We start from the raw sequence: 14,747 nt of genomic DNA on the forward strand, positions 1-14,747 counted from the left end.
AAATTAAAAAATGTTTTCATAACGCCGCAGATAAAAATATTTTAATTTGTTTTAATTTAAGAGTGAATGTGAAGGTTCCCGCGAAATATGTCCTCCAGAGTTTGTTTACATCTTGGGAGAGACACCAAGGAAATGTCTTTAAAACCCCAGCCTCACGTTACTACTGAGCTCTGTAATAGGAATATTAGAGGAGTCTGTGAGCATCTATAAGTATAAGTTTGTTTCTAATATGTCGCGGTGCGGAATGCTTGTTTGTAGATATATTTAGGACGGAGTGAACAAGGTTTTGTAATTGGTTTGCCGTGTTTAGGTTTTAACTTTTGGTATTAAACGCAGACTCTGTATATTAGCAAAGTATTGTGAATACAGTTAACTTTGTTCATGCATATAAAATGCCTTGAATATATTAGATTAAGGTATTAACAATACAAGAAATCACTTAACCTTCCTTTCTGAAGCTTCATGCATTTGGGACTCTCGTTGTATTAACCTGGTTTATACTAATACTGTACTTACTTGAGCTGTACGACCCTTACGGGTTTAGTGATTGGTTATGACCATAATCACTTGCTTGAGATGATCAGCAGCACTGTATAGCCCTTGTGGCTTAGCGCTTCTTTTTGATTATAATAATGATAATAATAATTGAGATGATCAATCAACCCATTCCACTCCTTTATTGTTACCTAATATTTGTTTGAGACCTGGTCACCTACTGTGAGTACTACGAAATTGTTTACTTCCCTTACTACCATATTGGCTTTGGCTCCTAACCTCAATTTATTTCATATTTAAAACAGGTTTCTACTATAAAAAACTAGCAACTTAATTCCTGTATTTTTCCAACAGATCCTGGTCAGAGATATAGAGCTTCGAAGAGTTTATTTGCTTGGAGTTTCAAGTGTTACCGTGATGATGAATATGAAGGCATTGCTGTAGAACTTCAAGAAAACAGTCCGCAGTCTGGAGTGGAGCCACCAATATATGCATGCAAATTTGGAGAGGGAACTACCTATGGTCACATACTTGTATTAGCAAATGAGGATGGCCAAATAGGACTGCGAGACACACGATTATCTGGCAATGTTTCCCCAGTGGAAGGTATAATAGAAAGTGAAAATATGTAATTTGGTGTTATGAAAAAAAGATAATGCTAATAAACATACCCAGTTATTTATATTGCATTGAATCTGCAGACCTTTAGATAAGAATGTATTTTAATATCATTATCACATTAATAAGATTGTTCACAGAATGTATTTGAATAAATTTCAAAGGGTCTCTCAAGTATTGAAGAGTTATTGCTATTCAGTAGTCATTTTAGTTATTATTGGTTGGGTAAGTCATGGCAGTCTTGCTCTAAAGAAATTAATTTTTATATTTGTTTATGTCCATTGCATCATTTACTATCATCTTATAGGCTGAGCTGTACAAACATCTCAGCGTCTTCCAAATGTTATGAACTGTATACGTACTACCCTCCATCATGGAACACTTTTTCATCCACATGCTTTCTATTTTTACCCTTATACGTATCTAGTTCTCCTAATTTTTCTTATTCATATATGCTCTTTTTTCTCATCCTGTTAAATTTGGCCTAGTAGTGTGAAATTTAGTAGAGTTTGGGCTTACGAGTGTCTCTTATTGTTATAGTGTATTGTTCCAGTCACAGTATTGTGCCTTTTTATTCTTTACAGTATTTCCTGTAGTTGTAGTTTTCTCATCTCTGTATTTGCTCTTATTTTTTTAATGTTTCAGGTCAGCAGATCCATAACAATGCCATCTTTGATGTATGTTGGGTGCCCGGGTCATCTGAGCTTGTGTCAGTGTCTGGCGATCAGAGAGCAGCTATTTTGACACTACGAGAGGATGGCACCCTAGTTTTGACTCTGTCACTGTTGGGCCATACTAGATCTGTTAAAACTGTTCATGTCAATCCATTTGATCCTTGTAAGCACCTCTTTTTTATCATGTTTTTGAAGCAGAATAATTTGAAGCAATTAAGGTATTGCATGTTCACTGTAAATTTCAAATATTTTCTGTAAATTCATTCATTACTGTACAGTATCATTATTCAAATGTGTACAAATTCCATAGCATCAGTATTTTTAGAAATTGCATCTTTTCTCATTCATATCGCTTTTGACACATTCTTCTCATAAATTTTTATCCACATTCTCTCATTTCAATCTTTATTGTTTGAAAACTTTGTCTCATTTATGGATTTAGAAAGAGTACATGATAGGGTGGGTAAGGAAACAATGTGGCAGATGTTGCAGACATGTGGAATATATAGCAGATTATGTTGTATTGAGGTATTTAGGGCTGATTCAAGAAAGTGGTGGATAAGGTCAGTTCCTTGTATCAAGTGCTCCTCACCAGCATCAAGGTAAGTAGTGGGTTACTAAAAGCAGTAGTTTTTATATAGAAGGGAAGCTTAGGTTTGGGTTTGTAGGCGAGAATAGGACTATTTTTCCCAGGGATTTATGTCACCATAGTTACCTTTAAGATAAATATAAGGTAGATTTGCATGTTTAACATTGTAGAGTTTTTTTTGAGCTTAACTGCACCTACTTTACCTTTTCTTCTGCCTCAGGTGTGATAGCAACAGGAGCCCGAGATGGCAGTGTAATTATATGGGACAAGCGCTGTAAGCCACACCACAAAGCTGATGAAATAGCTCCAGCCCACTCCAGTCTTGGCAAGTTCTGTAGTGGATTTTATCCTTGGAGGAGTCTGGCAAATCTTGAAAATTAAACTTGCAGAGATGCTTATATTAGGTTTTCCATTAATCTTTTTTCTTGTCTATTCTGTTTGTCATGTGCTCCATCTAAATTTATTAATTGCTGCAAATTCTTTCTTTCTTCTTCTTATTATTAAAGTTCAGATTCTAGAAATGTTTAAATCCTTATTGAAGACATTTACCTGAAGAGCAATAAACACCTTTAGTTTAAATGGTTTAATGTGCATACAAGGATTGACTCATTTAGGAAAAAAATGTTGACTTATCTTTGTGGTTAATGAAGAGGTTGATCTGTCAAAGTGCTAACTAAAAACACATTTTCACTTTTTGTCAGGCTGTAATTAATTGACTGAATATTTGTAACCATACTAGGTAGTAGGTTGGTAGACAGCAACCACCCAGGGAGGTACTACCGTCCTGCCAAGCGAGTGTGAAACGAAAGCCTGTAATTGTTTTACATGATGGTAGGATTGCTGGTGTCCATTTTTCTGTCTCATAAACATGCAAGGTTTCTGGTACATCTTGCTACTTCTACTTACACTTAGGTCACACTACACATAAATGTACAAGCATATATATACACACCCCTCTGGGTTTTCTTCTATTTTCTTACTAGTTCTTGTTCTTGTTTATTTTCTCTTACCTCCATGGGGAAGTGGAAAAGAATTTTTCCTCCGTAAGCCATGCATGTTGTAGGAGGCAACTAAAATGCCAGGAGCAAGGGGCTAGTAACCTCTTCTCCTGTATATATTACTAAATGTAAAAGGAGAAACTTTCGTTTTTCCTTTTGGGCCACCCCCGCCTTGGTGGGATACGGCAGGTGTGTTGAAAGAAAGAAGCCATGCGTGTTGTAAGAGGCGACTAAAATGCTGGGAGCAAGGGGCTAGTAACCCCTTCTCCTGTATATATTACTAAATGTAAAAGGAGAAACTTTCGTTTTTCTTTTTGGGCCACCCTGCCTTGGTGGGATACGGCCGGTTTGTTGAAAAAAAAAAAAATTGTAACATGTTACGACTTAATCTTCACCGTAACAATAGGGGCACAAATAACTCCAATTTTTTGTTAGTTTTATTTTATTACCAATCGTTTAGCTTCATTGGTATTTGGTTAGTGAATTAAAATAACCACAAGCAATTATAAATGAAATACTATACAGCAAGGAACCCAATCTTACGTTCAAATTCTCATTAACAGAGTATGATACAATAATTTCAATTAATAATCTACTAATCTCACCATTTAACTCTTTTAGAAAGGTCTAGGGTAACGAAATAGTTATCTTTCATAAGTGACATGAATTACCAGACTTCAGGTAACTAATGGCAAAGGCAAGACAATAGACTTGGTATAAAGTTTTAGTTTAAGCTAGGAGTTTTGGGTTGAAGCTAGGAGCTGACTGACTCACTCAACTACTCCATAGTATGACTTCAGCTCTGCCAGAAGGCGACGCATGGCGTCAATTCTAGAACCACCAATTGGTCACTACAGTAGTGCTTACACATTCGTAATACCTAACCTAATAATAATATAACATAATACAATATAATACAATGAGAGTACTTTTGATGATTCATACTGTACCCGATAATATATAGTCGAACCTGCTTTATCTAGCTAGTAATAAAGTGGTTCGCGATATATTATTACAGAACTTATTTTAACCAGGCCTTTTATTTTGTATATAATGGAGTGAAGTAGGGGCGCATAACATAACCATATCTGGAAGAGGGTTTTTCAGCATAATCATATTGTATTATTGTTATTTGTTATCTATTTTATAGTACTAATAAGTTATGCACACTGACTTACTGATGTGTACTATCTCTGCAGCACCCAGAAGCTTAGCGTCACCTAGTGTTCGTAAAGTTGCTACAAGCAGTTCTGCAGTGAATAACAGTGTGACGGGTGTTGTATTCCAGCAGCAGCATATTGTTATCTCAGCTGGAGCATCAGATGGGTGAGTACTGGAAATAGCATAGGTAAAAAAGGCAGAGATGTTTATTATGGCTCTGATTAGGTTATGCAAAGTACAGTACTGTTCTAGCATTTTGGTTGAGAGTTTATCCTGTGGAATAAATGGAGTAATGAGTTATCCACAGGCAAGGATTGGTGCCCTTTTTAAAGATTGCAGGTGATGAGGTAAGGGAGGAGCAAGGATGATGCAGTTTGGAGGGTCATCTGAGCTGTGATAACAGCACACTACTAGTGAGACAGCTATTGAATGAATGATGGTGAATGTGTTTCCTTTTGGGGGGGAGGGGGAGAGGGTCGCCTTAATTCGGTAGGATGTAGCCTTTAAAATAATTTTTTTTTTTTTTACAGACTCATTAAACTGTGGGACCTCCGCAAGACCCATGGCGGTGGAAAACGTGATCCCCAATGCCAAAACACACTGGTGCACAGTGGCCGTTCTTCACATAGAGGCTTTACCTCCTTATCTGTTTCACCTGCTCGAGATGTTTTATACACATCTTGCATGGACAATGCAATTTATGCCTATCATCTTACAAATCCTACTCCTAAACCAGGTATGTCTTATTAAAATATGTAGATTAGCTTTATAGTGTACAGTAATTGCTTTTACTTTTTACATGCAGAAGTTTGTTGTATATTGATGTGCTACATCGTGGTATAATACAGTGGACCCCCACATAACGCTATTAATCCGTTCCTGAGAGCTCAGTGTTATGTGAAATTATCGTTATGCGAATTAATTTTCCCCTTAAGAAATAATGGAAATCAAATTAATCTGTGCAAGACATCCAAAAGTATGAAAAAAAAATTTTTACCACATGAAATATTAATTTTAATACACACACACTTAAGAAAACATGCACAGTTACATGACACTTACCTTTATTGAAGATGTGGTGATGATTGATGGGATGGGAGGAGGGGAGACTGGATGGTTTTAGTGTTTAGAAGGGGAATCCCCTTCCATTAAGACTTGAGGTGTCAAGTCCTTTTCCGGGGTTGCTTCCCTTCTTCTTTTAATGCCACTAGGACCAGCTTCAGAGTCACTGGACTTCTGTCGCACAACATATCTGTCCACGGCTTGCAATAGCTGTCTGAGGGTGATTTTCATCCATGAAGGTTTGCACTTCAAGCCACTTTGCACAGATTTCCTTAATCTTTGAAGTAGGCAACTTCTTCAATTTCTCTCTCCCCTCCTCCGAAGCAATTTCCTCAGGTGTGACCTCTTGCTGTTGAAGTTGATCTAGCAGCTCATCAGTGGTTAGTTCTTCATTGTCCTCCTCCACCAACTCTTCCACATCCTCCCCACTAACCTCCAACCCCAAGGACTTCCCCAATGCCACAACTGATTCCTCAACTGACATAGGTTTCTCAGGGTTAGCCTCAAATCCTTCAGAATCCCTTTGGTCTACACATTCTGGCCACAGTTTCTTCCAAGCAGAGTTCAAGGTCCTCTTAGTCACTCCCTCCCAAGCCTTACCTATAAGGTTTACACAATTGAGGATATTAAACTGCTCTCTCCAAAACTCTCTTAGAGTCAATTGAGTTTCTGAGGTCACTACAAAGCACCTTTCAAACAGAGCTTTTGTGTACAGTTTTTTGAAGTTTGCAATAACCTGGTGGTCCATGGGCTGCAGGAGAGGAGTGGTATTAGGAAGCAAAAACTTCACCTTAATGAAGCTCATGTCCCCACAAAGTCGCTCTGCCACGTCTGTAGGATGACCAGGGGCATTGTCTAACACCAGGAGGCACTTAAGGTCTAATTTCTTTTCAGTTGGGTAATTTTTCACAGTGGGGGCAAATGCTTGGTGTAACCAGTCATAGAAAAAGTCCCTAGTGACCCATGCCTTATTGTTTGCCCTCCACAGCACACACAAATTAGCCTTGAGGATATTCTTTTGCCTGAACGGGAGTTTCAGAGTGATACTAATAAAGGCTTCACTTTGCAATCACCACTAGCATTGGCACACATGAGAAGAGTAAGCCTGTCTTTCATAGGCTTATGTCCTGGGAGTGCCTTTTCCTCCTGAGTAATGTAGGTCCTGCTTGGCATTTTCTTCCAAAACAGGCCTGTTTCGTCACAATTAAACACTTGTTCAGGTTTCAGTCCTTCACTGTCTATGTACTCCTTGAATTCATGCACATATTTTTCAGCTGCTTTTTGGTCCGAACTGGCAGACTCACCATGCCTTATCACACTTTGTATGCCACTACGCCTCTTAAATCTCTCAAACCAACCTTTGCTGGCCTTAAATTCACTCACATCACCACTAGTTGCAGGCATTTTTCTAATTAAATCCTCATGCAACTTCCTAGCCTTTTCACTTATGATTGCTTGAGAAATGCTATCGCCTGCTATCTGCTTTTCGTTTATCCACACCAATAACAGTCTCTCAACATCTTCTATCACTTGCGATCTCTGTTTTGAAAGCACAGTTAAACCTTTGGCAAGAACAGCTTCCTTGATTCCCATTCTCTTGGACAATGAACTCTTTCTTCATCTCCATAGTAATTCTCACCCTTATTTCTGTAGGGTTGGCACTAGAAGCTTTCTTGGGGCCCGTGGTCACTTATTTTTCAGGTGAAATCACTATAAAAAGGCTGTAATAATACGAAATGTTCCAATTGTATGCTTGAATGTTACCACGGAGGCTGGCTTGTAAACAATGCCACTGGCAGAACAAGTGAGGCTGGCTCAGGCTGCGTGGACGTGTCTCGGACAAATCGCGTTGAGCGAATTTTTTAGCATTATGCGAGGCAAAATTTTAGCGATAAAATGTATCGCTATGTGGATTTAACACTATGCGATGCCAACGTTATGCGGGGGTTCACTGTATTGGTAGAACTTAAACTTTATATACTGTGGCATTAAAGATGTAGTAATATATGTATGTACTGTAATTTTAATTTAAGGTGTGGCAATTATTGAGACGTGGTGGCAAAGTGGCATTAAAGGCATAAGCCAATGCCAAGAGAATGATAATCTTTCAAGTAGAAAGCAAAGAGGATTTACTGAAGTAAATTTCGGGTGGGGGATCGGTTAGAGCAATCAGTATCCTGGTAAGCTAAAAAGTAAAAGAGTACATTCAAAAAAGGTGCAATGAGGGGAAATAGCTGAACCAAGTAGATCATGTTTAGTTCGAATTTTCTCAAGATTGTCAGGCATCATTCCCTAGAGGAAATACCAGGAGTAACAAGGCATGAGAGAGAGAAACAGGAACACAGAGTTTTGTACTGGTACAGTATGACTTTTTTAGTGTGTTTAATAATAAAATGTATGACCTGGACCAACAAATCCTATTAATGATGAACTTTGTAATTAATAATGAAATTCTTGTTCACAGTTGCTGAATATACAGGTCATGTGAATCTGACCTATTTTGTGAAGTCTTGTATCAGCCCATGTGGCTCATATCTTCTAAGTGGCTCCAGTGACAAATGTGCATATATATGGTTGACTGACTGTCCAGGACAGCCTATAGCAAGACTTGGAGGACACTTTGCAGAAGTTACCTCTGTTGGTTGGTGCCCTGTTGATGATGAAAAGGTAATTATCTATTTGCAATCATGCATGACTGCTGCTGCCTCCCATCAGTGGTTTATATGGCAGATCAGTTGCTATGGAGCTGCAACCCACTTCCTGGCAGTAGTAATGCCACTAGCAGTTTGGCCACCTTTCAAAGATCTGCTGATAGAATTCTGAATACCTTATCCGTAGCTCTACAACCCTTGGTGGTTCCTGTAAGTGATCACTTTGCAGCCTCAGTTGTGTAGTTGATCATCCCTCATTTCCATAAAGGTTCTGCTTAGAGGAATGTGAGGTTTGCTGTGCAAGAGAGGAAAGATGTACTATATGATCGAGCACTAGCTCATCTCTGACAAGAATACTGTCTTCCTTCTGCCCTATCACCCAACATGACACATTATTTCGACTTTCAGCGGCACGCTCTGATTTCTTTATCCCTGTTTCCAGGTACAGTACAGTCAAACCTAAATTCATAGGGGTTTGGGTTCTAATGGCTATATTTTGCTATATTGCTATAATGCTATATTTTGCCCTTTTAGAGCAATTTTGGTTGAGACTTGGAATCATTTTGTGTTTCTCAAGTCATAACCTTAAATATTGGTTTAATTTCATTGATACTGACATTTAGGAACTTGACATCTTTGATATGCTTTCTTTGTTACATCCTGCCTTCGTCTGCCTGTCCTTCCCAGAGCTCTGCCTGTTATGATTGTGACGCACATGACATGACAACAGCATCCCTTACTCGCCACTGCCTTAAACATTATATTAGTTTAAAGGGATATTTAATGCAATGTTGGTTAAATATTAACCCTCAAACTGTCCAAACATAGATATACGTTGACGTGCAGCAGGCTCCGAACGTAGATCTACTTTTTTTTTTTTTACATGCTTTCAAATGGGGAAAATCAAGGTTGGAGTGCTACACACGTGAACGTAGATCTACGTTTGGACAGTTTAAGGGTTAAGTGGTGACTGCATGTGAGTGAAAACACAGCAGCCACTGTTCAATAGCATAAAAATGAATGTTTACCATATATGTATAGCTAATTCCTGGTAGAGATAAAGTTGCCCCATATAAGTGAAATTACACATGGTGCATCTGCATAAAGTGAGGGGAAAACCTATATATCAGCTCACATTCCAGTGACTGTGAAACCCCTTGCATCCAGGGGTACAACCTGTAAGACAGAAATTTGCATTGATCTTTTTCATGTAGAAGAGTGTTAGTGAAAAATATTTTCCAAGAAATTGCAGTGGTGTCAGATTAAATTTTAGATGAAGGAGTATTTAAAAGTATGATTAAAAGACTAAGTGAATTGTGGAAAAAAGTGCTTTGGAGTTTCGAGACATTTCTCACAGAGATGGCACTGATAATGAAATATTTCAAAACAAAATAGCTTGAACATTAAAATGGTATAAAATACCGACAAGTTGTTAGGTAAGACACATATGCAACAGTTAGGTATCTTTAAGTAAGTAAGTAAGTAAGTTTATTCAGGTATACACAAATACAGTTACATAGAATTATCATACATAGCAGCATATGTGTAGAGAACCTAGGATAACCCAAAAAAGTCAGACAGAGTGACTTATTTCCATTGGGGTCCTTTTACCTTATTATTATAATATAAAGGTTATAATATTTTCTTTCCTTTACCCCCTCTCTCTAACCTTTCCTAGGCCGACCCCTACCCCGCCTTCCTTCCACTACAGACTGATACACTCTTGAAGTCATTCTGTTTCGCTCCATTCTCTCTTGAGGTGGTTCGGACATGTAGAGAGAATGGAGCGAAACAGAATGACTTCAAGAGTGTATCAGTCTGTAGTGGAAGGAAGGCGGGGTAGGGGTCAGCCTAGGAAAGGTTGGAGAGAGGGGGTAAAGGAGGTTTTGTGTGCGAGGGGCTTGGACTTCCAGCAGGTATGCATGAGCGTGTTTGATAGGAGTGAATGGAGACAAATGGTTTTTAATACTTGACGTGCTGTTGGAGTGTGAGCAAAGTAACATTTATGAAGGGGTTCAGGGAAACCGGCAGGCCGGACTTGAGTCCTGGAGATGGGAAGTACAGTGCCTGCACTCTGAAGGAGGGGTATTAATGTTGCAGTTTAAAAACTGTAGTGTAAAGCACCCTTCTGGCAAGACAGTGATGGAGTGAATGATGGTGAAAGTTTTTCTTTTTTGGGCCACCCTGCCTTGGTGGGAATCGGCCAGTGTGATAATAAAAAAAAAAAAAAATTTCTTATTATTCTACAATGAAGATAACATCTTATTATCATACTAAAGAGACTATCTACTACACGAAGGTCATTAAGACTATCTACAATACAAGGGTCATTACTAGGAATACGGTAAAATTTACACGTATGTTAGCTAAAAAATAGAAAATCATTCCCCTCCCTTTCTGTAGCTACATTCTTCAGACACTTTTTGGCACTCTTCTTGAACTGGTTCATGCTATGACTGGCTTTGACATGTGCAGGCAGTCTGTTCCATTCCTTTATTGCTGTACAATAAAAGGTGTTTGAAGCCTGGCCACTGACTGTGGGTACTACAAAGTTGTGCTCTCTCCCCCTAGTACTATGATTGCTGCGGTTCCCAACCTTGACAAAATTGACAGCAACATATTCTGGACATTGTTTGTGAGCAATTTTATAAACATGATTTAGCTTCAGTTGTTTTACTCTGTCTTCAACATTCAGCATATCCAACTGCTGTAATTCATCCTGGCCTACATGTTCTCTTGGTCCCAGCCCCAGGATGAATCTTACGATTTTGTTCTGGGTGATTTGCAGTCTATCTATCAGTTTTTTTGTCAAGGCAGAGTACCAAGAAGAGCAAGCGTAATCCATATGGCATTGTACAAGGGCTAGACATAGGGTCCTGCGAGCCTCAGTAGGTAGACACTGTGCTTGTCTATACAGGAACTTCAGTCTGGCATTCGCTTTCCTTACTACACTGTTCCCTATCAATTCTCCTGACATGCATGGGTCAAAGGGGATTCCCAAATATTTTACTGATGAAACCAAAGTGATGGGCTCCCCATTACATTGAACATTAAAATTATTTACCCTTCTCAGTTTATGTTTCGTGCCAAAGAGAATGGCTTCAGTTTTCCCTAGGTGTAATGATAGTTTGTTGTCTACTAACCATTTGCTGCAGGACTCCAGTTCCAGTGTTAAAACATTAGCAATATCTTGTGGGTCTTTACCTGACACTAACAGAGCACTGTCATCTGCATACAGTAGGAGTTTGCACTTGACACTGATTTATTTCGAAACGTTTCGCCTACACAGTAGGCTTCTTCAGTCGAGTACAGAAAAGTTGATAGAAGCAGAAGAGACTTGAAGACGATGTAATCAGTCCATCACCCTTAAAGTTTTGAGGTGGTCAGTCCCTCAGTCTGGAGAAGAGCATTGTTCCATAGTCTGAAACAATATGGAGTTGAAGTGACAGGATGGAGCCTTATATAGCGCCAGGAGGTGAGACGTAGGTCACTAGTAGAACGCGCTATATAAGGCTCCATCCTGTCACTTCAACTCCATATTGTTTCAGACTATGGAACAATGCTCTTCTCCAGACTGAGGGACTGACCACCTCAAAACTTTAAGGGTGATGGACTGATTACATCGTCTTCAAGTCTCTTCTGCTTCTATCAACTTTTCTGTACTCGACTGAAGAAGCCTACTGTGTAGGCGAAACGTTTTGAAATAAAGATACCTAACTGTTGCATATGTATCTTACCTAACAACAAAATAGCTGTTTACTATTAATATTTTTCTGTTTTTCAGTTGGTAACTTGTGCAGATGACATGAAGCTCCGCATCTTTCGGAGAAGAAATGTCAACTTGGATGACTTTGATGAGAAAATAAATATTCGTGGAATGTCAAAGCCATATGTCGCAGAACTCGCTGCTGAGAAGGAATTTAATAGTAAGATTGAAGTTTCTTTAGGAAATAGAAATAGAATGGTTACTGAATCTCATGATCTATTATCTTCTCTTCATTTAACTCCAAGTACATCAAAAACAAGGGCCTCTCTTGCTGCAACACCTTCAAGTACAAGGGAAAGAGAAGGGCAGTGCAGTTCAAATTCCCCTGAAACTTTTCCCCAAACACCTCGACAACAAACTCCACGACACAAACAGGGAACTAGGGGCAAAGTCACACCTTGTACACCCAAGACAAGTGATAGGAATACACTACTAAATTGGCTAGCATCGGCTAAAACTCCAGGTTCTCGAGATTCTCCAAGTACTTCTGGGGTAACGGTCATAAGTGACAGCAAAAAGGCTAGCCTTAAACGTAAACTTACTGATCTCATTGGTGAGGATCAGGAAAATTTTAAAAATGAGGTTAAGCCAAGGTCCCCTAATTCTCCTAAAAATATTTTAGGTATATCAACTTCTGTGAACAGTTCATTATCCCCTCAGTCCAGCGTTGCCAAGATGCTCAAATATGGAGATGATTCAGGATGTAGTGTTTTCAGAAAGTGTCGAGAAAAAGATGAAGGAACCTTGGAAATGGCTGATAGTGTAAAGCCTATTGAGGTGCAAGATAAAGTAGCACTTGGAGTTGGCTTCAGAAAGCCTGTTACAAATGTAGCTTCCAAACATGTGGAGAAGAATGAACATTTCACCAAGGAGAATATACAGAAGGATGATACAGTTGCACAGTTACCAGAGCCTCGTATCAGAATGCAGAGCGTTTCCTGCTCAACATCATTCCAATTTGGAAACCTCTCCTCTCCAACTGCAAACTTGCCAAATTACATCATAGATGGACTATCTCCACACAACCGCCGTGAAGCCAGAGTGGAGAAAAAGCGTAACACTGACTGGCTTACATCATTCAGTCATCAGAAGAAACTGAAATTCACAAGAACCCCAGACAAAGTCATAAAAAAGGTAGTAACTTTAAGGTCGTCATATCTGCAAAAACAAAAAGAGAGAAAAGTACTCAAGATAAAACAGAAGAAATGCTCTGCACCATAGCAGAGACACCATTTTGGAATTAATATTTAGGCATATATTATATACCAAAGGTTGAGTCATTGTATTTCTTGTCTTACTCTGTCTTAGTCACTCGAGAGTAATTGGTATCTTTAATTTGCAGACTGACATTTTTACAATTTCATTTGTACCACTGTATAAATTTAGCTTTTACTTCTTTCAAATGGTACCTGAGTAGTTAGTTAAGTACATATATTATGTTCAATAAGTGCAAGAGATCATTATATTAATTATTAGAGGTTTGTGTGAATTACCATTTCAAACTACTTTTAAGACGATTCACAAAAAATGCGCAATTAGGAGAGTAACCTTAGAACAATGATTTGATCCATCCTGGACCATCCTTGTCATAATTGAGGCGAGAATGGTAGGGGACAAATGGAAGGGAGTGGTAGTACTTGGAGTAGTAGTGGTAGTAATGGTGGTGGTCCAGGACAAACCAAAACTTCATCACGTGGTTCCTCTCCTGATTGTATGTTTTAGGTGGATTGTTCTAGTCACGATATTGTGACTTTATTCTTTAAGCTATTATTATTAATATAATCAAGTTCAGCAGTAAACCCAAAAATGTCGTAACAGGACTTTTAAGACATCTGTTATCATAAATGTCTTGGTGTGTGACATTGTATCTCTTTTGGTACCATAATTTTACTGAATGTTACTCTAATTTGGGTTTTTAACTTCTGATTACCTCCCAATCTCTAAGTGGTATATGATCCTAACCAATTTAGTGCTTCCTCATGAGTATTATGATATTCAGTACTTTTAACATAAAATGTTGTTAACATTATTAATTCTGTCATTGTTTCCAGTTTTCTTAATTTAGTACCATAAATATAATTTTTCTTCTATTGTGACTGTTTTTACAGATATAATCACAAGATATAGTATAATAAAAAAAATTTTAGGTCCATTGTGGTCTTAGTCGAGCACTTCATTCATATGGTAAAATAACCCAGTATCCGGGGAAATAAGCCACCTTTAATGAGGATTCTCTCTTACTGTGATTTGCTTCTTTTGCCTTGTACTCATCCTCTACACACCATTCCTTCTGTTGGCAGCTTCCACTTTACTGAGCAGTGTTGGATAACATGGGTTAGGTATACAAAAATCTTTTCAGATTTGTTTTTAAACCAGGGCAGAGCAAATTTTCTAGAAATGAGACTTGACATTTTTAAATATATCTAGCACTTAATGGTCCACATGAGTTTAGTGCTCTGTCACTATAATAGTACTGTTACAATAGTTTAATATTGTAACTCATTTCCTTCCAACCCTGAATTTAATTTACCCATCCAGCTCTTTCAAGGATAGATGTCCTGATGCCCATCAAGGGCTCTTCATTCAGGGACTTAGAACTACCCTGTACTTCCTTGGATCAAACCTGATTGCTTCCCATTTTGACTTCCTCAGGTGAACCCAATGGGTTTAGCACTTTCCTATAAATATAATAAAAAAAATGGTAACAACACGTATCTACTCCAGAAATAATGT

General features: G+C 38.4%; 1 protein-coding gene across 1 annotated transcript; it reads left to right on the top strand.

Moving 5' to 3' along the window:
- The first annotated feature begins 62 nt into the window (after positions 1–62).
- Positions 63–14,107, top strand: l(2)dtl (WD40 domain-containing protein denticleless). The gene is made up of 8 exons (XM_053779929.2): positions 63–196; positions 850–1,101; positions 1,759–1,950; positions 2,597–2,701; positions 4,574–4,700; positions 5,066–5,271; positions 8,062–8,264; positions 12,033–14,107. The coding sequence occupies exons 1-8, from the start codon at positions 88–90 to the stop codon at positions 13,233–13,235; spliced, it is 2,397 nt and encodes a 798-aa protein (XP_053635904.2). The 5' UTR covers positions 63–87; the 3' UTR covers positions 13,236–14,107.
- The last annotated feature ends 640 nt before the right edge of the window (positions 14,108–14,747 follow it).

This window comes from Cherax quadricarinatus, chromosome 27 (genome assembly GCF_038502225.1).
Source record: "Cherax quadricarinatus isolate ZL_2023a chromosome 27, ASM3850222v1, whole genome shotgun sequence".
NCBI lineage: Eukaryota > Metazoa > Arthropoda > Malacostraca > Decapoda > Parastacidae > Cherax > Cherax quadricarinatus.